At 36.0% G+C, this 26,468-nt stretch overlaps 2 protein-coding genes across 5 annotated transcripts; both read right to left on the bottom strand.

The window, feature by feature from the left end:
* Positions 1-222: 222 nt before the first annotated feature.
* On the bottom strand, positions 223-19,254 carry LOC142607392 (DExH-box ATP-dependent RNA helicase DExH5, mitochondrial). 4 transcript variants are annotated; one of them, XR_012839313.1, is made up of 20 exons: positions 18,586-19,254; positions 16,557-16,711; positions 16,375-16,462; positions 15,586-15,831; positions 13,130-13,225; positions 9,339-9,527; positions 9,058-9,217; positions 8,846-8,976; positions 7,376-7,543; positions 7,024-7,296; positions 6,727-6,921; positions 5,607-5,810; positions 5,342-5,411; positions 5,081-5,229; positions 2,649-2,954; positions 2,422-2,481; positions 2,184-2,336; positions 1,858-1,981; positions 1,612-1,722; positions 1,326-1,355 (listed from the first exon to the last, which is right to left on the bottom strand). XR_012839313.1 is itself a non-coding variant. In XM_075778854.1 (19 exons), exons 1-19 carry the CDS (start codon positions 19,012-19,014, stop codon positions 894-896), a joined length of 3,645 nt encoding a protein of 1,214 aa, XP_075634969.1. In that variant the 5' UTR covers positions 19,015-19,254; the 3' UTR covers positions 223-893. The 4 variants fall into 4 exon arrangements, 3 of the variants coding, with proteins under 3 accessions (XP_075634969.1, XP_075634971.1, XP_075634970.1); XM_075778854.1 differs by lacking the exon at positions 1,858-1,981 and having other exon boundaries at positions 223-1,355; XM_075778856.1 differs by lacking the exons at positions 1,858-1,981; positions 16,375-16,462; positions 16,557-16,711; positions 18,586-19,254 and having other exon boundaries at positions 223-1,355; positions 15,467-15,586.
* A 1,661-nt stretch (positions 19,255-20,915) lies between these two features.
* LOC142606624 (fructose-bisphosphate aldolase 3, chloroplastic) lies at positions 20,916-24,946 on the bottom strand. The gene is made up of 6 exons (XM_075777939.1): positions 24,553-24,946; positions 22,910-23,179; positions 22,688-22,797; positions 22,482-22,572; positions 21,913-22,182; positions 20,916-21,490 (listed from the first exon to the last, which is right to left on the bottom strand). Exons 1-6 carry the CDS (start codon positions 24,715-24,717, stop codon positions 21,212-21,214), a joined length of 1,185 nt encoding a protein of 394 aa, XP_075634054.1. The 5' UTR covers positions 24,718-24,946; the 3' UTR covers positions 20,916-21,211.
* Positions 24,947-26,468: the final 1,522 nt, after the last annotated feature.

The following is a 26,468-nucleotide window of genomic DNA, read 5'->3' as shown; positions in this document are numbered from 1 at the left end:
ATCTGACAATTATATATTCAAGCTACATTGGGAAAAAATAAATTAATTAAAAAGAGACTTGTTTATAGTAACTAGAAATCCCCCTTGAACTAATGAAAGATAGATTATTAATTCACCCCAACCACAGGATCTGACAATTTTTGCTCATGTGACTATAGTTATACACATAATGTAATGGGAACAGGCATAGCTTTTCTTCTAACACCAGAGTAACACAAGAAATTGAACAAAGGAAAAATAATTAACACAAGGCAGGAAAAATTATATCACCCCTTACAAAATACAAGCCTACTGGTTATTTTCAAATAATAGTAATATACATAAGGTGATTACAATCTCAATTATATCTGATTTTAAAAACATGGGGTAATAATGATATATCACCGCTTCCTTCCAATGTGTATATATTGTCCATTGATGCTATGTACTAACTGCCCACTAAGCCTGTCTTGTACCAACTCTAATGGTCACCATCAAATGTCCCCAGTATAATCAAAAAAGCATGAAATCAACAAAATAGGTCAACTGCAGTCCCTCTCAAAACTTTATTCAGTTGTCTGTAGATTCATGATCCAAAACAGATGACTTGACATCATAAATCAACCTGAAAAATGTTTTAACTTGAATTCTACTCTGATCTTTGTTGGTGAAGTATGCCTGAGCCTGACTGCTTGTGACTGAATGGACGTGTCACGCAAACAAGTTGGCTGGTTTTTCAAAGCAAAAATACCACCTCGTGTTTTCGTTTTTTTCCTTATCCTCGACGGAAGAGGGGGGTCTGGATCCACATGGTCACACAACTACATTCCATGTGATATGGAATTCCTAAAAACCAATCATTGTAATATTGTCTTCCCCCGAAAGCCCTTAATGGGAGAGCTTACTACATCAGTTTAGTTATGATCTTTCTTGCTTTTCTTTAGCAACATTGACATATGATTTAAATGCTCGTAGCCTGCTTGATTACCACCCATAAGCCACTGAAGAGCCTCAGCTGCAGCATCCTTTTCTGCACTCTTCTTGTTGTTACAAGGCTGACCCATAATCTGCATCCCATTAAACTCCACAGTGGCCCGGAACTGGTTGTTCTTCAGTTGCTTATTCTTGTAAGTAGGTGCAGCATATCCAGCCCTGGTGAGCAATGTTTGGAGTTGACTCTTAGAATTATCACCCCCAGGTCCACTTTCAATTCTTGAAATCAAGGTCGTCTTTGTTTCCAAAACAGATGGCTTCGAAGGCTTAAGGACCTGGCGGCCAAATACAAATCTGCCATCACATCGGTCCTCTGAAACCAACAACCGAACAGCTGATAGGAGCTCATGATGGGTGTGCATGTCCATCCTGGGATACAGTAGCTGCACATATTCACCAGTGTCAATTATCAACCAAGTAGACTATCACATGTTTTTTTTTTTGATAAGTAACGAAAATTTTATTAAAGTAGACTATCACATGTTTGAAATGAACCAGAAAAGACAATTTACATTCACTCTAAGGCAGGTACTAAGAGCTAACTAGGATTTCAAGAAGAAACTGATGAGAAAAAAAATCAAAAGAAACCATTACTTCACAAAAGATCAGCTACTGACTTCTTATTCAAGCTCCACTTACTTTTTTCTGAATTAGCTCATCAAGTTCTCTCCTCAAATTTTGATACATGTCTGCTAATGTAGGATTCAGGAAGAATTCAAGAAATCCTCCCAGCATTTTCAAGTGCCCATCCTGCCATAAAAGAAGGCCACCAATGTATCTGTTAGGTACCAATCAATTACATATATGTTACGAAAACCAATAGTCCCGAAAGCTTAAGCAGTTAAGCTATGAAGAATCGGACCCAAAAATGTATAAAAAGCTTACACCAGCACCCCTCTCGTGTAGTCCTACTAACAGCCATGATAGAACATGGGCTTTGCACATGCAAATAGATGTGAAGATATGTGGGAGCCTAGACTTGAACCAAAGACCTCTCAGTCAAGCAAGGCTTTAATACCATAGGAGGTGTCCAAAAAAATTAACTGGTTAGAGAAACCACCACAGCAATGTATGTTAACTTTTAAATTATCATTCATGATGAAGATTCAGTGGCAATATTAGCAATCAAATTGTCATACATGTACTCATGTTTTCTTATAATTAAGCAAAAAGAGATGAAAAAAGTAAGTACATACAAACAGATAACTTACAGTTTCCCCTCTTGAGATTGTTCCACCAAATAGTAGTAGTACTGAATCAGAAACAGCAGTTGAGTCCCGGAGGAAAACAGAATTCACTTTTATCTTCTCATTGAAAACCAGCCATGGGTACGGAATTTTAGATTCCCGAGCATTGACTGAGTTCTAGGCAAATGAAAAATAATGTTGAAAAAAAAAGCAGGACAGAATACCTGACTATTACATTGATACAATGGACAAACAAACTTACCGAGTAAAGAAACACCTGGCCATCCTCCATAGATTTCAGTGAAAATGACTTTTCGTTGTGCTGCATATGCATTTTCGTTAGTACAATGAAAATTACACAGAAGGAAACTAATCACATGATGATTATTTGAAGAAACAACCATTGAGAATAGCCGATGAAAGGAATCAAATGGTTGGGGAAATTATATGAAAATATCAAAGCTTAATCAAATATGGTCCATGACTAACCACAACAGAGCAAATCCCAGGATATAGTCCATAGCAAATAACTGCTCGAACAAGATGCTCATCATGACTCCATGCATTGTAAGAGGTTGTGTTGCCATCAACCAAGCCAGTATCCTTGAGCAAAGAGAAAAACTCTCTCCTTAGAGAATCAATAGCTTTTATGGATTGCACTGAAAGAAAATTTCTCCAGCAGTATTCATAACCAGCAAGATCTCTTTCAGCATCTATCCAGCCCTCATAGGCCCTGACAAGGGCAAGGTGATCACTGTAATCTCGGGAAAACTGATATTTTGCAGCCTCTGCAAGCTGTAAATTAGAAAACAAGTACATTCAGTTTAGTTCATTTTCCAAGTATATAAGCAACAATTACAGTTTTGGGATTTGAGGAAGCTACCTCTAATATAATGCGCAATTATGATGCTTGAAAACAACCCCCCACCCCCCCCCCCCATCTAAAAAAAAAGAAAGAAAAGATAACAATTCCTAAATCTGCTCCTCCATCAGAGTAAGAACATTAAAATATGTTTGGAAAGATACAGCTCAAAGGAACTATTTTTAACAACAAAAACAAAAAACTTGTTTGGTTGCACAAATTTTTCCCTAAATAAACCTTAATTCCGAAGGCCCCAAAACCACCTCAGTCTTTTCACTATGCATCAAATTCAATTTCAAACGCATAATAACCTCTCCTGTACCAAACCCCTTAGCATCATAAAGGAAATGAAAGATAGAACCATTTTCACTTTTTAAAAAATAATAATAATAACAGAAATTACAATGCGACATCTCTCCAAGCCAGCCCATGTAAAAATCCATCCTTGTTCTTTTATTTAGTGTAATAGAAAATAAATCAAGAGATACTCTGGCAAAGGCACCTTGGCATACAACACATCAATCTTAATTCCACCCCAAAAGAAAAGGCATATTCATCATGAAAGCATCCACCTAACACAGATGCAAAAGACCTCATGGTAGGAGTCATCCAACCACATCTAACTACAACATATACTATAAACCTAGCACCCCCATCCACAAACCATCCATCTCCAGCACAAATCGCCAAAGCCAATTGCCTAGGAAAGCCCCATTAAACAGAAACTCCTAATCCCATCCTCATCTTGCATAATCACTTCTTTAGGGGCTACTAATTGGTGCAATAGTGAGTCTTCGGTCGACAAGCAATGGCGGGGCACATGTTTCTTAAGAACAGAGAGTTTGAACAAAAATGTTGCTGTAGGATGCTACAACCCTACTTAGGCAGACCATACTGTATAGTGGCTATTTTTAAGACCTAATGATGACCCAAAAAAGCACACACAAAACTGGTTGTATTTCCCAATACATTGATCTCTAGTGAGGACCACTATCAATCTAAAACGAATCTTCATGCCCACATTTGCCAATAAATTCTCTCTATCTAACATTCCTTTCTCCAATCTAGTATGGACTTACTCATGGCAGACTAGTTATGACTTTCTGAGTCTTCACTCTTCACCCCAATTATTGTATTTCCCAAATGCAATGCAGAGAAAATCAAGTGTCTTACGGAAAACAAAACGAATGCAGTATCTGTGCTCAATAAAGGTGACAAGGGTATTAGTAACCAACATTAGTTTTTTGTACGCTCCATGGACTCCTTTTTTTTTATCAGTACCCTAACAATAATTAGTGAAATGTATGCTCCATGAACTCAGGAATCAAATCTCTTATCAATTTCTCAAAATCAAAGATCTGCCATATAAATGCTAAGGAAAATTTTAGTGACATTCGGGATAAAGGTTCTCTCGCACCCTAGGGTTGGGCAAGGATGAATAGTTCCACTGTTTTTTTTTTTTTTTAATTATTTATTTTGGATGATCCATTTATGCTGGTTGCTATTAGCCATATTGCAGATTTTCATTTCTACCTGGTAGATAATTGCTTCTTTATTTTTGATAATTCAATTGTTACACCAAGTGAGGGGAGGGGGCATTTGAACCTAATTCTCCTCATAAAGAAGACTAAAGTAATGCGACTAAGCTACAAGGCTCTTGGCACCTAGTAGATAATTGCTTTAATTGGTTGTGCCTTCAGTGTAGCTTTTTCTTTTTTGTTCTGTTTCTTTCTCTCTGGTGAACAAACTTAATCTTCGGCCCTAGAGCATAAAGGCTGTTACCTAGTGTTGCTTTGCCAAGCAAGATCCAGGAAGAGCTGATCTAATACATTTTTACTGCATGTACTTATGTTTATGTGTGTCTATATATATGAATATTTGTATCTGGATGTGTGCATATAACGTCATGCATTATACATGTCTAATGATGCATCTGTGTGTTCTGTCTGTAAATACAAATACAGAATGAAAAATAAAAATAATTTGATTATTTGTTTCTAATCCTACCAGAAAACAAAGAAGTATGTATACTTAAATATGTGATGAAAAGTTTACTTACATCCTTCTTGTCAAATGGTGTTAAGAAAGGATCTCTGACACTAAGGCCAGAAACAATAGTCAATACTGGATCCAGGCAATTGAAGATGGCCCCTAAGATGAGCATCTTTCCAAGTTTTGGCTCCACTGGAAGCATAGTCAAATAGCGTCCTGTCAAGTGACCAAAATTGCATGAGGTTATGTTCTAGAAATAAAATCTTAAATAAAACAGAAGTTAGGAGAATAAAAAATTGATAGCTAAAAATTAGATTTCTCTACCCACCCAAGACTGTCAAATCTTCGTTCTCATCCAGGGCACCAATGATTTTTAGATAATCAATAGCATTTTGAACCTACAAACCAATTCCAATCAAACCAAAATGGGAAAAGTAGTAGACATCCAAAAAATCACATGCATGAAAAGAAGGTGATAGAAGGTGCACTGACAATTGACCCCAAAGAAAAATAAAAAGAAAATCAACCCCTCTAGGTATAACTTATCAATATCAAAATAAGATTGGAAAAAAATATATCAAAATGACAGTTACCGCTAGTAATTCTGGTGACTGCAAAGCCCTAGAAAGGAACTCAGAAATACTCCCAAGTTTCAAACTTTTTATTTGCAGACAAAGAGATTGCAAAGGTGTCCTTAAAATTTCTGGCAATTGATACTCTGCAAAAGCGTTGTATACACATCTAGGATAGAGATAGTAACACTCTCCAGGTTGAACACGGCCAGCTCTTCCTCTTCTCTATAACAAACATAAACACAGACAAATAGAACATATTTAATCAAAATTAACTGTCCAAAAACTCAACATGCAGCAAGACAGACAAAGTTCTATAATTTGTTATGTAAGGCCCCCACAACTGAACACTAAGCAAACTGCAAAAGCCAAACCTAAGGTGTCTACATCAGATCAGATACATAGAGGAAAGAGCATTCTATAAGCACTAAAATATCTCATCCTCATGGCATGCCAAATATAATGTCAACTAGAGACCTGAACTCCATTGTGATATCTTCCTATATTGCAAAAGTAGTTTGAGAGAGAGAGCCATTCGTTTGGATAAAATGTACATAAAATTGTCATTTTAATCTATTGTCCATATGATCATAACTTAATTTGAACATTTTATATGTAGTCCAGCTAGAATAACCCCTCTTAGTCACAATATACACACACAAACATATTTGATGAATAAGTCTGGCCCAAAGGGAAGGGTGGGAAAGCAAAGATTCAAGAGTGATGTCCATTTCATGAGGCAGCCTAGCCAACTATGCAGCACCTTGAGGTTTTTCAAATGAAATATAAAACTTATATGTTCTACCTCATAAAGATTTAGGTAAGGATTGATGCTAGTCATGAACCCTGAGCATAAAACTACAGAGAATTGCGGAACTGTACTTTCTTTGTTTATAGTAAAGGGAAAGTTCATTGGCCCTTATACCATTTTAGCCAAGTATAATGCCATTTCACACTAGCATGCTTCAAGTCCTTTCGACACAAAGGAAACTTCACAGAAAATGGACAGCTAATAAGAAAAAAAATCATAAATACCAGAATCAAATATGAGCGAACAACAAAAATTTATCAAAGAATACTTATGCAGTGCCAACGCATCTCTATCCTAAGGATCAAACTTTCAGCAAGAATATAACCTTACTTGTTGAGCAGAAACCTTCGAAATCCAGGAAGGGAGCAAACAAGGAGTGTTATTTAATGCATCATAAGAAGTCTCTTTAGCCTTTCCACAGTCAAGAACAAATACAACATCATTAATGGTGATACTTGTTTCGGCAATATTAGTAGCAAGAACAATTTTCCTCACTCCATCTTCAGGCTCATCAAATATTAACCTCTGCAAGCATTCCAAATCAATTATATTTGCAATAGAAACACGGCAAAAAAACACAAGTGAAATCTGGCATTAGAATATAAAATTTATACAAAGCAAAATTACCTGCTCTGAACTGGCCATAGACCCATGACATGCTAGCAACAAAACTTGGCTTGGATCACCTAATAGAGGATGAGCTTGCAGCTTATCTTTCAGAGAACTTATGTCATCCCAGCCAGTCATAAAAACTAGGACTGCACCAGGCTTCTCATTTTCACATATATAGCACAAAAGATACTCTATGAGATTGAAACCAATACATTCAGGATTCCAAAATGACAAAGACTCCTGAGTCTGGGGTCTATACTCTTTAAAATCGGCTGCTCTGAGTGCATCCTGATAACATATTTCAAGAATGAAAATTAAAACACACACAAAAGTTTGGGCAGTAATAGACATATAAAAATTTGCATACCTCAACAACAGAAGCAATTTGGCTTTTCCTCTTTCTTGGTGCTTGTTTGCTCATCTTCCACATCTTTTCTTGACCATAATCATCGATTTGGTTGTATGGTGTCAATTTGTAACCAGTCATTTCCAAAATATTCTCCAGGAAATGAGTCCGGACCGGGTATGTAAAGCCCTAAATTAGAAAGGAAAAAGGGGAAAGAGAGATCTGAGAATGGGAAAGTCCTAAAATTATCAAAATCTGCACTGTGAAATAAGCTTCACCAGGAAACAAACTGAGACTGAGGGTTTTTAACCAGACAGTTAAAATTTGTAGACTAATTAAAGAGTCATGCCCAGCCTGAGGCTGGGGTGCACCAAACACCCCCCCAAAGGTATGTAACACCCAAATTAAATCAGCTAAATCCTATTAATACAAAGATTAACAAGCTTGATTGGTCTTGAACTTTTAATAATCATGTTAAAAGCATTGTGCAAGACACATCCTCATAAAATAGTATATAAGAAAATGAATAAGAAACAATATATTACAGTAGTTACACGTACACAGATATGCATACACACACAGAGAGATAAAACATGACTAGCACCTGCATTCTACTATTATCATCAGATAGTAGTCACTGCATTACACACAATGCCAATTCTAAAGCCCCACTAACAGCTGATGATGTATGTTAAAAGGTGAACCAAAATATTTCAAAGAAGTTGGACTACAAATCTTATCTGCACAACCAATATGTTTGCTTCTAAAAAATGAACAAACTAAATCCTCCTGATTACAACTCAAAATGCATCATAAGGAAGTCACCTCCAACCAACCAAGCTACTCAATCAGACCTTGACACTCAAACTACATACAAAATATATCCCTGACTTGGCTACATTCAGTTATTATATGATAGATAATAACAAAAATTAAAACATAGAAGCGACTCAAACAAGAGAAAGGAGATCCAAAAACAAATGATACAGTAATATTAGCAAATCCTTTGAGAAAAAAAAACTCTAAGACATTAGGGGCCAACAGAAGAAATTTTAATATCTAAATGAGAAGAATACAATAATATGCCTTCTTGAAACAAAGATAGGTCATCCAAATTTCAAAAGATAAATCATCGGCATGCACATTGTCAGAAGGTCAAATCCACCTATCAGTTCCTGATGTGGCTAAAAGAAATAAAAAAAGTGGGGGGGGGGGGGGAGAGAGAGAGAGAGAAATGACTTATTCTTACTGATCCAAAAAAAAAAAGACTTACTCTAATGAAACCTTCATGCATAAAGGGTAGGGATAATGCAGTTAATAACCACAACTTAAAATTAGAAAAAGATAAGTGTAACAACAAAAGATATGGAATTTGTGAAAACAAGGGTGGCAACATGCATATCAAAATTTTATCACCATTCAATCATGGAAACAAGGAACAATATTCAAAGCTGAATCAGATAACATTGCTCACTAAAATTTCTGACATACTGGGATGCGAATTATCTGAGCTCCACCAAAGTAGGATGAGAAAAGCTCTGCATCAAGGGTTGCACTCATCAGAATCAGCCTAAGCTCTGGCCGGCGAGGAAGGAGATCTTTTAGGACAATAAGCAGAAAATCTGCCATCAAATGTGTATCACATTTAGAAATCACACCTCATAGTTTCAAAGTCAGAACCTTAAATCAACTCCAGATTTTACCTTCATTCATTCCACGTTCATGAATCTCATCCACGATAACATGAGTTACACCTTTTAAGTTTCTATCAATTAGCAATCTTCTCAACAAGATGCCAGTGGTGCAAAAGAGAAGGTGGGTATCCCTCCCTTTCATACCTTCCAAACGAACTTTATATCCAACCTGCAAAAAAAGGAAGACAGGAAAAAACACCACAAAATGAATTTCACATGAAAGGGTAGGAAGGAAAAGGACTGACAACTGCAAGTATTCCAAGGAAATTGCATTTAAAAGGTAAACTCACAGATTCACCCAATTTCTCCCCTCTCTCTGAAGCAACTCTTTCAGAAACAGACATAGCAGATATTCGTCTTGGCTGCGTACATATAATGCTACAAACAGCTCCATGAACAGATTCTATCTCTGATTCCAAAATGAATTGGGGAATTTGTGTGGTCTTGCCACAGCCAGTTTCACCTGAGACAACAATAACCTGTATATAGAATTTTTTTTTTTTTTATGAGTAACGTAACAAATTCTATTAAAGAGGCTTAAATACATTTTTATATGGAAGCATAGATGCTAATTTGATGCTGTTATAACACATCCAACTCCTTTTGGGAAGTATATGCACAGTAGACATAGTTGCATGAGATAGTAGTATATTAATATCTCTATAAATTATGTCAACACCATTAGCATCATAGTCTATACAGCCCATGTAACTGGCAAAGATGGACTTCTTCACATGTACCCTATTTTGCATAGTAATCTTCTAAGATAAATCATTGAGAGTAAGGGAGAAATAATTTTGATGGAGGTCATAAACACACATAAAATTATTGACACCAGAGTTCAACTTTTTAGCCAACTATTTAGCCTGTTCCCACACAAGTTTGACACTTGGTAAAAAAAAAAAAAAAAAGACTAAAACTTAACATAAATTACATGTTTTTCCACAAGCAACTCCTAATTTGTTGCATCATCTGCTTTCCAATCAGCATATTTAGAGTTCGTAGAAGGGGGACAAGTAATCAAATAGTGAAAAAAAATTCTTCCTAATAGGAAGACCTCAACAGCTTAGGCCCACAGTGCATAGCCACTCTTACTCCCATTAAGACAAATGGTAATCGAGACTATCAAGAGACAACAAGAAATTTGGTTGGATGCCGTCTTATGAGACTATATCACCACTCAATCTATGAAGAGTATATGTAGTAAACCAACAAGATAACAACTGACCCACACTGACAAAAGTGAACAGATTTAACTACAAACAGTACCAAAGGGAGCGGCACACTCAGAACAGCAAGAGATATCAACCACTTCTTCATACATCAGAAAACCATTCACCAAATCAACAACAGACATAAACAACCCACAATGGCATCAATAAAGAAAAATAACCAACCATAACCACAACACAGAAAGAATGGCAAATGATAATTGACAAATCAACACAAACCAAACCTGAATCAAGCAATTAGTGCAAAAACATATCACATCAGCACCTTAGAAAGGATTTCAGACAATTTTCTGAGAGTCCGTGATACTCCTGAGGCAGTTCACAGCTGCGGGGATGGAGCATCAGAACGAGAACTACAGTCTTTTCGAGTTTCCAAACTTAGTTGACTCAACCCAAGACAATAGATGGGTTGGGTGACGTTATTTTGAGGTCTTAGTGAAGGCAGGATTTGTCACCAAATCCATCAACCTTGATGGGGCTGTCTTTAAAGAGTTGGGTGAGGCAGGTTTGGGTGTAATTGCTCGAACTTCTCAAGGGCTGGTCTTAGCTTCACTTGCTAAAAAGATCACTTCCCCTCCTTCAGTTGATGATAAGAAACGATAGCGGCAGCAAGGGCTATTCGCTTTGCTCAAGAGCTTGGTCATTCATCCTTTGTTCTTGGGGGAGATTCTGAGATTGTCATCAATGCTTTGAGAAGTGAAGATGATTCTTTTGCCTCCTATGGCCATTTGCTTGCTTCTACAAAATCCCTTATAGCTTCCTTTGATATGGTTTCTTTTTCTCATACTCGTAGACAAGGGAGTGTTGTGGCTCATAACTTAGCTAGACATGTTAGTGGTTTAATGGTGTGAATGGAGGAAGTTCCATCTCACCTTCATGATGTTATCTTAGTCGATTGGGGCTAACTTTCTTGATTAATGATATTCATCGTCTTTCTTCTATAAAAAAAATAATAAAAAATAGAAGTCCATCAACCTGATCCATGGGGTTTTGAGTGTATTTTTGGTCATCAGTGACAGCAATAGAGGTTCTAGTTGTGTGGTCGCCAGTGATTGGGGGTCAGAGTTGACATCAAAATACCAGCATCAGCGCCATTTCTACTCTAAACTCTAATACTGTATTAACTTTGGGAGTGTGCTTAGGGTTAATTAATACATTATTACAAATTTACCCCTCACAAGTGAATACAAAACATAACACCAGTGTAAACTTACCCCCCCCCCCTCCCCCACAAAGAATAAAAATAAAAATAAAAATAATTATGGGCACAGTTATGTACTTGCATTGGAAATAAGCCAAAGTGTCTTTTTTTTTTTATAGGTAATCAGAAAGCTTTTATAAATGATAGAAAAAAAGACATACAAGAAGTTCATGATGATGAACAATAAGAAAAAGCTAATAGGAAACTAAGCTAAGGGAGGACAAAAACTCAGAGAGAGAAGAACAATTAGTAAAGCCCCAACAACGAGACCATTCTAAAAGACTACGCTGGCATAAAAGTTTTAACTCAACCAAAGTCTTCTCTTTGTCCTCAAAGGATCGACGATTTCGTTCCAACCACACAATCCACATTAAGCACCCTGAAACCAAGTTCCATATGTCCGACTTATGCTTTCCATGCCACTGATGCCAGCAAGATATCAAACCCGCCACCGATCCTGGCATAACCCAAAGAATCCCAGAGGCCTAAAGCAAACAAGTCCATAGGGAATGGGTAATAGGACAATGAAGAAGAAGGTGGTTAACCGACTCCCCATCCTTGCAACACATACAACACCTATTAACCAAAGGGTGACCCTTAAGCATAAGGTTATCCAAGGTGAGGATCCGACCATGAGCAGCAGACCACAGAAAGAACGCCACGCGCTTAGGGATCTTTGGTTTCCAAACCCCCTTCCAAGGAAGCCAAGAATTCGAAGCACCCCGGATCGCGAGGTAGTAAGACCGAGTGTCAAACTTACCATCCCTTTAAGCCGCCAGTAAAGGGTATCTCTCCTACTACCCTGTGGAATACGAGTTTGGATAAGCCGAAGAAGAGAATACGAAGCAGCCAACTCCCAATCTTCAAAAGCTCTATAAAACGTTAAATTCCACACTCTAACAGTACCCCCTTCTGGAATCCACAAAACCTCAGAGATACAGGCATCCTTGACCGCTGAACACACATAAAGCTCAGGATAGAGAACTTTTAGAGTAGCGTCACCAATCCACCTGTCATGCCAAAAGCGGATACGAGTGTCTTCCCCCACTACAAAAGACAGATGCTTAGAAAAGCTCTCCCAACCTTCGTTAATGCTTCTCCAAAGGCCGCACCCATGGGACCTCCTGCAAACAATAGTCCTCCACCCCCCTTGACCCTCGCCATATTTTGAGGAGATAACACGACGCCATAGGTGGGTATCTTCATGAAATGGTTTACAGGAATTCGTGAAAATCAAATAAAAGGTGACCATCATTACTTATCAAAATAAATAAAAAGTTACCATCATTAGTCATTGTAAATGGCAAAATATTTAATCAGTATCAATTTATTAATCTCCACAGTTCAGCACTAACTATAGGTTAGAGCATCTAGTTACAAGCATTTGGACCTGTTGATGACATGAAATGAAGAGAGACTTCAAGGGTGGCTATGGTAAGAATTCTTACCATTTTTTTTTTTTAATTCAGCAAAAAAATGTAAGAATTTAATACCATGCAGGCCAAAAAGCCTTTTACTAAAAAGCAAATCAAGAGAAAATCAAATTGATAACTGATATATTGCATGTCATTATGATCGTCCTGTACCAGGAGCTTCATATTGAAGAGCTTCATGCAATTAGTCATTAAAAAACTAAAGTTTGACACACCTGATTTCGTGAAACAGCTGTCAGTAATGTATCCTTCTCTTTATAAGCAGGGAGACTCCTACGAAACTCCAGCATTTTTCTACCTTCAGGAGATTCCTATAGAAAAAGAAAAAGAAATATATATCACAATGGTTCATTCCACCATATTTTTGACATTGAAAGCAATAGCATGATTTAAAATCTGAAAAAGATATGTTAAACAAAATCTGCACACAAAGACAGATTATCTACATATTTTCCAACGACCTCAATCTATCTGTAAAGCCTCACGTAACAACCATTCTTAAGGGCAACAAATTGCCTTAACATCACCTAGACATCATGAGTACCTAAATGACAAAGAAAAAGTCTGCCTAATTTCTAACCCAACTCCAAAAAAATGCATTTAGGTTAGTCTTGGGAATGTATGGACCTAGTAACAATTAGTATTCCTGAAACCCACTTGATAAAACCACACTGCGTCCAATAAAGTCCTCAAGCGACAGACCAGTAATCAACCCAATTAGTTTTTTTTTTGATAGGTAAGTAATACAATCTAATCGATAGAGAAAAAACTTTTAAGTTCACAATGATGAGGTATCCACACAAAGGACCAGAAAAAAATACAAAAATCGATTGAAAAGTTTAAATAATTTGTTATTAATTATAGTTATTTAACTAAATAAATCTTCCTATTGTATAATTATTTTTTAAATATTATATCAAACATTTATATATGATTTAAATACTTCTAAAATAGCTTGTAAATCAAACCTCTCAGCAGGATGTCAATAGACCCTAACAATAGGGTTGAGTTTTTATATCTAGCATTTAGAATTCTTTTTTACACTCTTTTTTTTCTGTGCATCCTGATTATCATTTATGAATAAGTTAATGCTCAACCTGATTGCAAAAATATACTTTAAAATTTAAATCATGCCCAGCACATATGTGATATGTTGGAATTCAACCAGAAAAATTAACTAAGGGTAGCAACAACAAAAAAAACATTTTGAAAGGAATCTTTTTGGTGCAGGTCCAGGCGAGCAGTGCAATATCAGATAAGTATTAAGTCTTCTTAGGCACGGGTCTCACAAACAAATTTGCATCCTAAGACCTCAAACACCTTGACATGCCCTAGCCACAAGCCAATGGAGCCATCCAACAAGGTAAACACAAATCAATAAAACTCATGGGTGAAAGTGAACACCAAGCATGTTAACAAATAAAAAAAAGCAGTACAGAGTGCTTTGTCAACTACATCGTACTTTGAGGAAAGTCTTCTTTCTTATTTCAGCTGTATACTACAGGAACTTTACCAGCCAATAATGCACAAGCTCCAGAGTTCCACATTCATAACCAATCCAATTAGAGTCCAACAACTTCTTTTATTTCATTCTTTTGTTCACATCCATCCCAAACTTCTAGGACAACATTTTAATTCCTCCTTTTTTCTTCCCTTTCTGAATCCTTTTTTTCCTACTGCTCTGCTTCAAATTCAATTAAACCTGAACCTAAAATTTGAATTTGTTTCTTATGTTTTTTTTTATAAGTAATTTGTTTCTTATGTTTTGGTCATTTGTTGACACCTTTTTTTATATATAACGTAGTCCTTTGGACTTGCCTATATCCAAACACCCATTTATTTTATAATTTCATTTTTTTTTCTTTGAGAGGGTATCCATTGATTCCATTTATATAAGAAACAATTTGTTTGGCTTGTACATTGTAACTTGAAGGACTTAGTTCTACTTGGAATATCCTCCAACCCTGTGGCGATTATGAAAACCATCCACATATATTAAATCATATGACTTATTACGTTATTTTACAACAACAGAGCCTTAGTCCAAATTTTTGGGACCTCTAGACCAGTTTGGTGGAAAATTTCTCCAACCCACTACGTGGAGACTCAAATGACCATCCACATATACTTTTTAGTCACATAACCTATTTAATGAGTCATGTGACTTGTTTAAGTAATTTATCTTTGATTTGTTATTTGACATGTTTTCTTTTACTGCTTTGCCTGACTTACTTGATCATTGTACTTTAACATTTAATTCAGGTGCATCTATTGTACACTTCCTGTGTACATGGGTGGCGTGGTGCCCATTTTGATGAATTTTACTGACAATTTTTTTTTTTTTTAACTAGAGGACACCAATAAGATTGTGGAAACTTCTTCACACTCTTTTTCCTTGATAAGAACAACTTTTTTCCGGCTTTCTGTTTGTTTTATAAAGTAATACATAAAACTGCAGAGAACTTAGCTAACGGACACTAAGAAAAAGAAACAAACTTTATAATAGAGGTGGTTATGCAATACAATTTTAAGTAATATTTTGTGCAAAGTACCCTGTCATACATGGGAAAGCCATCCGTGCTTCTGAGTTCTGAAATAGAACTTTAAAAAGAGTTTTATCAACATAACATTAGAAAGAAGCATTGATATAACTTCTCAGGTTAAGAAGAACCTGCCAAACTCGTTGCTGATCACGGAGTTGCAAACTTCGCCGTTGATGAATTTTCTCCATTACAGACTTACTGGCTCCTAGTGGCTCAGGCTGTTCGAAAAGCCCTTCATCAGTGGCAATACTACAGCTACTGTTTGATCTCGAAAATGATATATCTGGATAGCTTTCCCTAGTCTTAGACTTTTGAGAGAGGTATTCTCCAAAATAGGAATCAACTCTTCTTAGCAACCCAAGAGGCAAAGCCACCTGTCATATATTAAAAGCTTAGATTAGATTCCTATGAAACATTTACGCCCTCACATCCCATAATGTCCATCCAAGTTGCCAAATGCCACATTCTAAGAGAAGATAGAAAATGCTCAATCATCTCAATTTTTTTACAAAAAACTTTCCAAATTTTACTTTTAAAAAAATGAAGATCTGTAGTGGAAAAGAACGAGCAAAGGGTACTATGGGACTGTAAAAAAATAAAACTTTGTGTTTGATTTTTGAACTTGGAAAAACATTATAAGACAATAAAAGTTGCAAATTTGGGCAAACATTACATGCTGGAGGAGGTATATAAAAACCTACAAAAAACTTTGAAGATATAAAACATCATAAGATCCCCCCCCCCCCCTTCTCCTCTTGCCTCTCTCAAAAAAAGGCTAAGAGTTTGGGCCATAATTAAAACATATTTATTGCCAAGTTTGAAGGTAAACACAGAGAGTAGGTATTTTTTGGTTGCCAAAAAGAGGGTGAAAAATAAAAATGAAAACATTTTGTGAAACAGAACTAATGAGAAAGTACCTCCCTCTGTGGACGTTTGTCATCCAGATCGAATCTGTAGTTAGGCAGCGGGACCTTGCTAAAGACAACAACTTTTGCATACAGATGGCTGCCAAATATAATTTTGATTCATAAAAGTTACTTTATGATGACTAACAGTATTTTGCTAATTAAAGCATCTACTTTGATGAAGCAGAAAATACCTGTACAGCCCCATTCTGCTTGCCAAATCTGATATTTGCTCAAAGTCACGTCTATCCTTTTTCTCCCTTGAGACAAATTCTTGCTTCTCCTTGTCACGTAAAAGCATTGTAAACTTCCGTGTCCACTCATCAATGTTATCAAAGGGGGAAGCACCCTGAAAAACATGGTGAAAATTTCATACACACATACATAAATATACACAAACATTTATGTAGTTAACAAAAATAAACCACCAGCAAATCAAACACAAACAAGACAAGGGTTAAAACAGATTGAGGTCTAGATTACATTTCATTAACATAGGTCAAAGGTCATATTTATAATATAAGTGATGAGGGAGCCACTCAAGTAACAATCAACAATATCCCTCTCCCCTTTCTACCACAATCACTTTCCACTAGCATACCCACCTTTTGAGGCCATCAGCAATGTGAATAGCTGGACATATCTGCCCTAGTTCTCTCAGTTCTTTAAGAATAAATAGCTGCATAATTTGGTAATTTCATATCCATGGACTTCCTCCTCATTCTCTTTAAGGCAAATGCAAAGCCAACTCCATGGATTACACCAATTAAGCATACCTTTGTTCACTGGTGTACCATACCATGGTAACAATCCACTTCTCAAGCACTGCATAAAATGATTTAACAAAGGTGACAGGAGGGGGAGAGAGAGAGAGAGAGGCAACTTCAACTTATAGGATTTCAACATGGAAAGAATTCTATTCTTTTATTTTATAAATAAGCACACATTAAAATTTTCAGATTATCGTTTCTAGGAACTGGAAGAGAATATTATGCCCAGATAATGTGGAGGCATATCAAACCCCCCCCCCCCCCCCCCGGGTAGGCGTACACACACCTGTATTTATTTACAGCTTAAAATTAATCATTTGCAGCACTTGTATTGCATTTGTAAAATATGAATCCCAGTAGATGTGAAAAGTCACAAAACTTCATATAATATAAAATGTGCCATTTGAAATGTCATACTTTGAGATTCCAAGCCAAATCCTAGATTTCCACCCAAATTCTGTTGCATAGCATTTGATAAATGTTAACCTCTTCAATGAAGTCTTTGAGCATATGCAAGAGCCACGAAATCTGGCTCCATTCTTGATTGCACAATTTTACCCTCAAACAACCTCCTAATACAGAGTTCTGTATCTATCTTAACCATCTGTTCCATTTCCAATAAATTGCTAGTTACCTTTCATTTTTCTTTTTTTTCCTAAAGAAAGTAAACAGCTTCAGAAACATGACCACCGCCTTTAAACTTTAAAAGTACTAAAGAACCACATTTCATTTCAAAACTTTCTAAGAGTTTCTTCATTCTGACTTGCTATTCATTTTTCAAAAGTAGATATTCATTTATTATATATCGAATTTAGAAGAATCCACGAAACAAAACATCCTTTTGCCGTGACCGTGTCCTACTCTTCTAAAATTTACGGATTTGCAAAATATCTTGCTTATATTCATGTCTCTTCCTAGATTATATGTCCTAATGCATTTGAAGCTAGGGTAAATCTAAAAAACTTCATTTTGGTACCGTTTGTAAAGAAGCTGACTAACATCTGCTTTGCTTATGTACAACTCTTTAAAGCCTAGGTACAACTACTCGTCAACCAACTTTCAGCAAAAAGCTACATTCAATCGCGCTAGCTCCATCCTTGGTCCGAACTCAACCAAACTTGACCTCATCAATCCTATTAAGTCGCCAGGACTATCCATAAGTAAATCTTTCATAATTAGCACATCATTCATGTTAACCTAAATGTAAATCTTCAACAACTGCCCGCGGTTCATCTTAAATGGCCAACACACACCAGAATTTTGAACTCAGGTTCGACTTAGCAGCAACCACTAAACTTCTACATTATCTTATGCAAGTAAATTATTTCCACAAATGATCACACACGCACCAGAATTTTAAACCGCTAGTCACAAAATTCAAATAGTGAATACCGTAGTCAATAAACCAAAACCAAAAAATTCAACTAAAATATTGATATATAGAGAGTCTTACCGGTAGAGGAAAGGAATCGAGCTCGCGATCGGAGCCTTCTTCGGAGACGGAATCGTCGCAGGTCGGCGGTGGCCGCGGCGAATTGAAGTGCGAAGTCCTGTTGTGGAGCTGTTCCTGTTGCGAGGAAGGACTACGAGTTTGTCTAGGGCTTATCACAGCGGTTTGTGGAGGCTCGCGGAGCTTGGAGTCGACGATATCTCCGGCTCCGGCACCGGAACCGGCGGTTTCGGCGGCGGCGGAGGAAGTGTAGTTGGGAGTAGTAATGACGGAGCGTAAGCGGTGGTGCGGAGGAACGTAAACGGCGCCGTAGGAAGAGCGAGGTCGATCCTTCATTGTGAGGGTTTTAGGGTTTTGGAGTGGAAGAGAATTGTGGAGAAGAAGAAGAAGATGATGATGATGATGAGAGAGAGAAGGAGAGAAAGAGAGCATGCAAGGTTGGTTGGGTTGAGAACTGAGGAGAAACGGCGTCGTTTTTTGAAGTAGTAGTTTCTTTGGAATTGTTTGTTGGTGATTCAGTTAGGTGGTTGCGTTTCTTATGGGGTTTCTGTTTTGTTTAAAGAGAGAGAATGGTGGTGGAATTGGATATGACGAAAACAGTACTGAAGAGTCTGAGAGATAGAAAAGCTGGAGGATCTGGTCACAGTGTGTTTGTGTTTGTGTTTGTGTTATTGGCTTCTCTCTTTCTTTTGTGTTTGCACACACTAGGTGGCGTGTGAAGTTTTCGAATTTGATTCCACATCAGCATTTTTAATGGCCCCACTACTATTCTCTTTTTTTTCTTTTCTCCGTAGCGACGACAGTTACACTCTGTATGATACTGTGTCAGCTGAAATCGTGTTTGAATTTTACTTAAAATTACTTTTAGCTTAGCTTACCACTTGTAATTTTAACCGTTAGTCTTTTTGTAACTAGCTGTATTGGATAAGATAGGAGTCAATTTAGTTAAGAGATAGTTGTAATCTGATTTATCGCTTGTTGGCCGAGTTAGTTGGAGATTCTAGAGACTAAATGAAGACTATGTATCTATAAATAGTATCGTTATTGTAAATGTACAACAATTCTAGATAAGCTTTTAAATAAGTCTTGAGAGCTTTGTTCTAAGATTCTTAAAGACTTGACTCTCTTTCATTCCCTTTGACACAACTTAGATCTAACGACCTAATCTCTTTCTAAAATCTAGCATAGCCTTAAAATAGTTTGCACTGTCTTGATATCAGAGCCTAACATTTGCCATACCTCAGCCTTCATCTCCCTTGAGTCTTGCACTTTAAGAACCTTGCAAGAACTCATAAAAGATCCTTTCTTGAAGCCTAAATCCAAACCTAAATACCTTGACCAGCCACATCACCATTCCATGTGAACATCTTCCATGTATTGTATTAGAGACTTATGATTTAGAGGCTTCTCAAAAAAATTTGGGCACTCGATCACAATGGTAGCTAAACTCTAGGGTCTTAAGATCAGTTGAACCTAATTATATGTCAAATGAGTAGTAGAAATCCTCACACCATTCCATAAACCTTTGAGAAAAGTACATAGAACAAAAAAGCAAAAAATAAAAAATTTCACACTCAACTGATGTGGAAGATTGTTTGTAGTAGTTAAAAAAGTTAGGTTAATAAATGAGTTTAAATAATAACTTAGGCTCAAATAGTAAGTTAATAACTAATAATAACTTGTGAAAACCTTTTTGACATATTTCACTCGTGCGGTGTCTTGAGGTGGCCCATACAACACTAACACGAAGTAGTAAGAAACCATTACGCAGACCATCCCACTTTTACTGAAGTCTACTGGCATATGCTTGAGGTGTTAGCTACCTAGACTATGGTGTCTTAAATCTTAGTTAATTTAATTTCTTTTTAAATTTTAAATTTCCTTTTCCAAAAGAAAACGAAAACTAAAAAGAAAAAGAAAAGGCCAATTGTGTTTTTTTTTTTTTGGTTGGGAAAAAGAAAAGGCCAATTGTGGTTCCTTCGTTCTGCCAAGGAAAATAAAATGCACTAGATATTTTAGACTACTGAGTTCGAAGTTCGAAGTTCTAACCGCTTCAACAAAGTACCAAATATTTTTGTGTCCGACCAATATCTGTCTGTATACATGTTGATGGTGAGACTCGAGGCATATATGATCCATAATTTCATATGGTTCATTACCATTGCAAGCATCAGCATTAGAAAGGGCATTATACAGCACAAGGTTAATTCATTACGAGGGAACTTTTGCCCAAACTCAGCAATTGTGAGATAAAGGCAAGACAGACAGGAGTGTGTGTGTGTGTGTTAGAGAGAGAGAGTAAAACAAACATGATTTTAAGACAAGACAGGATCAACAAGAAACAGTCTCAACGTACATAAAATTTCAAGGACCATGACTTTATAAGGATACAAACTCATATATTCTTGCTTTCACTAATCACAACTCGCTACGTTACAATTCAAAAAACATTCCCTTTCTCACAGGTATTATTAGCCTATCTAGTCTTGAATGAGAAGGGGGAGAAAGAAACGAAATTGCTCATCTAATAGTGACAGTCTCATCAGCATACACAGCTAAGATAACAAAAAACCAAAACAGAAAGTACACATTCAACGGCCAAGAGGCATGAGTTGCCTTAGACTCAGGCTTAGTAGGTGTAGCCCTTGACAAACATTCCTTTCTTGGCTTCCTCGTTCTCACCCTCAGCAGAATATTTTCCCAGCTGAGCCAGGGAGTTTGCCTTTGCACGCACCAAAAGTGATTTCTGCGCGGCTTCAATGTTCTCAGGACGTCCTTGCCATGACTTAAGCACAGAGTTTTGCAGTGCACGAGCATATGAGAAGGAAACATGCCATGGGTTGGGGCTTTGGTTCATTGCATTCAGGTTCAAGGTTGCTTCCGCCTCAGATTGTCCTCCTGACAAAAACTGAGAAGTGAACAGAACAAGGATCAGTTACTTTTTAAATCTTAATCACAAATCAATAAGTTGGACAAGGAAATCACAAGCATGTATATCTGCAAATGGAAATCAATAACCACATACAACATCAATGAGGCAGAAAAAATAATTTATCATCTTAATTAAAGAAGAAAACAACCATCTAGCACTGAAAGCTTTGAGCTCGCATTTTTAAACCCATCTCAACCATGAAAATTAGTAAATTACTACTTGAGAGGCATATTCAAGAATATTTTACACACTTTTTGTGGCTGAGCATGCACTTAGTTGGGACAAAAACGAGATATTTGGCTATAAATCTCAACTGATTTAGAGTCTTAACTCACTATTATGGAAAGAGGGAAGATATTTCACTTTGAAATCGTCAGAAACAGTAAAGGCATTCTTACCATGATTCCTGGAACTGCTGGAGGAACTCTCCTTTTGAGCATTGTGAGTGTATATTTGGCAATGGTCTCTGGAGAAGCCTTCTCCTTGTGTTCAGCCCCCGGGGTCACCATGCTGGGCTTAAGTAGGATTCCCTCGAACAAAACATTGTTTTCAGCCAAGTAAAAGAAGACTTCTGACCAGACCTTTTCTGCCACTTCAAGTGTCCTGTCAATTGGGTGGTCCCCATCAAGAAGAATCTCAGGTTCCACAATTGGCACAAGACCATTGTCCTGCACACGAAATCAGAATGATGACACATGGAAGAAAATGAATCCTCTTTGGTTGAATGTCACATCTAAAGCGTGCGCGCACACACACACATACATATGTACATCCATCTTGAATTGGTTGCTAACTCAAGTTATGCATTACAAAGAGAGATAAACATATAGATGAAAATCTGATCCACTTGTATTTGATACATTGACACTGCCAAACCCACCATGTGCCAGCAAATCCTGTATTCCTAACTCTGCTAAAAGGTTTTTCTGAATCCAAATTATATAGTTCTTTCAAATTGAAGGCATACCTGAGAAATAGCAGCATAACGTGCAAGTCCCCATGCAGCTTCCTTAACAGCTAGAGCAGAAGGGCCACAAGGAATGCTAACTACTGTTCTCCTGGATATTTCAACAAGATATTGAGACAATAAGCATTTGTCGCATTGAACACAAATAGCAAGTTTTATGTACACCACATACAGCACAAGATCATAAAGAATACTAAATGACTTACCACTTAGCAAAACGAGCACCTTGCTTGTAGTATTCAGCAGATCTTGAAGCCAATCCATCTAAACCTTGGCACCAAGACTCATTGTTTGATCCTGGTAGGGGAACCAAGCCCTGAATCCCAAAAAAGTTGAAAATTGAGAACCAGGGGAACACATAGCTGACTATGCACAAAATCACATAAAGCACCAATAGAAAAAATTTGTACATTCTATTAAAATTACACCTTGTCAACTTTGATTCCAGGAACAATTTTCGCATCACGCAAGCAGTCCACAAATTTCTTCCCATCTGTGGTCGACTGGTACAGTGTTTCCTCAAAAAGAATGGCACCAGAAATGTATTCTCCCAGGCCAGGAGTGGTCAACAAAAGTTGCCTGTACGCCTGTCGGTTGGTCTCAGTATTATCCAATCCAATCGACGATAGCCTTTTTCCACACGTTGCATTGGATTCATCAATTGCAAGGATCCCACGACCAGGTGATGCAATTGTTTTCTACACCATCACAAAGGATCAGTTAAACAAAATAAGCTATCAACAAATTAACAGTGTCATTCTTATGCCTTTTTAGCAGTTGAAATTGTAAATTATTATTTTCACGTGTATGCATTTTGCGAGTGAACTAAGAGAGCTTTAGAAACAAAACACTAAATGTTCAAGATTTGATTTAATCTCTCCATCTTTTGAAACTTTCTTGACATTAATAACTCTGATGCTAAGATTAAGAGCAACCATAAGCACACGAAACACAAAGTCCAACTTAATTATTTCATGTATCAAAGAAAAATAAAGGTCAACTACAATATGGTATCATTTTTTACCAAGATATTAACAATTTAAAATTAAAAAACAAAAAACAAATGTTGCAATTTCAAAGAACACGATTCAATAAATACACTAAGGAAAATTTTCCTCCAATTTGTGACAAAAATGGGGGAAGTTTTACACATTTTCCACATGGTGTAATTCTTCTTTGATGTTACACTTAAATCTTGTAACAACTTTTTAGTATATTAGTATATTTTGAAAATCCAACTGATGGATTACACACAAAACACTTATGCCAAATTTTGTGTCAAATATTATTAACCATTCCAACCATAATTATATATATATATGGTTAGGTTCAAATTATAACTGGTGTAACTTTAAGCAATGTTACACCACTCAATATTTTTTTCCTCAAATATAAATTTTGATAAATCCACCATTAGATTACATTTCCTTCTAATATCTTCTATGCTTGCAAATTTTTAAGATGATCAAATAGCTATGTCATCAATTAACTATTAAATTTCAAGTTTTTTAGTTCAAATTCTGCATAAAAAAATGTGTTTATAGATCAAATTGTAAACAATATTCGATTAGCATGAAATTCAATCGCGAATGTGTAATCTAACGGTGAGATTTTCAAAATATGACAGTAAAAACTTACACCAAGTGTAACTTGAACTCAACTCAACTAGTGTATGTGTGTGTGTATATATAATTTCAATCAAAAGCAGTTAGATCTCAATTACACTTTTTTTTTTACTAACAAAATTATTCAATTAAACAAATAGAACGAGTTCTATATGAATCAAATATATTGATTAATAAATCAACTTGAATTACACAAATAAGCTACTAACATATCTATCACACTTGTGAGTTGTGATCGATCAACTTCAAAGTCAAAGCTCAAATTTTGTCCACAACCAAACGGTACACACACAGAATTTTAACAACAGCGATAGATTCAGAACAGTCAAAGCTCAAAATTTTTGTCCATATTGAAAAACAGTGATAGATTCAAAAACAATCAAAATACCGATCCAAAAGGCAAAAGCAAAATCAGAAACAAACGATAATACTATAATAGTACTCACAGCGGTTTGGACGAGTTCTTCGTTGTAAGCCTTGGCGCGGATCGGGAACGAGACTCGGCGAGTCGCGAACCGAGTCGAAGACGACGAAGACGATCCTTGACGCTGAGTGAAAGACTGTTGTCCGATCCACTGAGACGACGCCGCATTTAGCTTCGCGCAGGCCATGGCTATTTCGGCGAATTACGAAAAACCCGATACGGTGTGGAAAAAAAATATCGGCGGTTTTTTGAACGACTTTTCGGGTGGGTAGGTGGGTGGTGGGTTAGGAAATGAGAGAGTGTGTGTGGGGTTTTAAAGAGTGAGGAAAATAATTATAATAAGACACTGTTTTTCTTGGAGTTTCCGCTGATGAGTAATTGGTGTGGCACTGTGACAAGAGTTGTGCGGCACTACCAAACAGTCCTTACTGGATTTCGTCATTATCTCAAAGTTTTTGTTGCCAAATTACCATATTATCCTTTTGTTTAGATTTTCTTTCCTTTCTGGCCAGCTCTTTTTTTAGCAAAATCAATAGGTCGTTGTTTTAGTAACTTTGTTTATATTTTTTGAAATACATGTAGATGAAAATATGTGTAATATTGTATAAAAACTGAAAATATGTTATTAAACTACTCTATCAAACGGAATCCAAATTTGTTGGATTCTAGTTTTAAAATTTTAAATGTTAAATAAAATATTATTTTCATTGACTAGGTTTAAAAAAAAAAGGGGGGGGGGGGGGTATTTGAATAAAGATGCAATTGTAACTACAAAAAAATATTTAAAATTTTTTATATATAAAATAAGAGTTTTTCATACATTAGGAAATCATTTTATACAAATTTTTATGAGAAAATGAAAAAGTAACTAACTTTTTTATTGGCATTTACAATTTTTTATTAAAAAAAAATTAAATGAAAGATTAACATATGCACTAAGGGTATACATTAACCGACTCATAAAATAAAAAAACTTTAATAAACAGCTTAGACACGTTTTTTAAAACCAAAATAATATTTAAAAAAAAGATATAGAAAGTTATAGATTAGATTTATTTGTTCTTTCTTACTATATATGATATACTTATAATGAGATGTGTCAACTACTAACTCAGCTTATATAAAACTTTCAAAAATATTATTCTTTTAGTAACTTTGTTTTTGTTGATGAATTGTCACTTCTTTTTTAAACTATTTAAAGTTTATAAGCAAAAGTTTTATTTAAGTTAGCCTAAACCTACCCATCATCATTTTTTACTTTTGAATTTAAAATAAATAAAAAAACATAGCCATCATTTTAAATATCCTTAAAACATATTACATAAGTGGTTTTTATTTTTTATTTTTTTGTGTTCTTTGAGTATATTTAAAACCTAATTTTTAAACATTTTATTAACAAATTAAACTCACTCTGAGAGTGGGCTCTCTTACATACAAGTGGGTCCCATGCTTATGGGGCTCACGATCACAAGTTTGCAAGAGGCCCACTTCATAGAACTAGCACTACGATAATTTTCACATAAAGTGATGGTCTTACTATATTTAAAAATTATACATTAACCATTCGATTATGTTTTTTCTCTTGATTATTAAGAAAATTGCTTAAGTTACATTAAAATTAAAACAGTATTTTCATGAACTTATGTTCGTCATTTTGTTTTGTTTGTTGGGTAAAATTATCATTGTACCTTGAAGAATATAATTTTTTTTTAAATAAAAAAAAAAGTCTACATACTAGTTTATGATAAATCATCCATTAATCAATAATAATACATAAATAAATAAACTCCCCCTAAATGAATGGTACTTATCAAAGGATAACATTTGAGTTTATAAAAAATAAATAAAAAGCATAACTTTCTTTTAAAAAAAAAGGGGGGGGGGGGGCATAACATTTATTTTTTTGAGCAAAAAAGGGATAACATTTTGGATGCAGTC

Source organism: Castanea sativa, chromosome 8 (assembly GCF_040712315.1).
Source record: "Castanea sativa cultivar Marrone di Chiusa Pesio chromosome 8, ASM4071231v1".
Taxonomy (NCBI): Eukaryota; Viridiplantae; Streptophyta; class Magnoliopsida; order Fagales; family Fagaceae; genus Castanea; species Castanea sativa.
The sequence above is the reverse complement of the archived record's forward strand: the minus strand, read 5'-3'. Positions and strand labels throughout refer to the sequence as shown.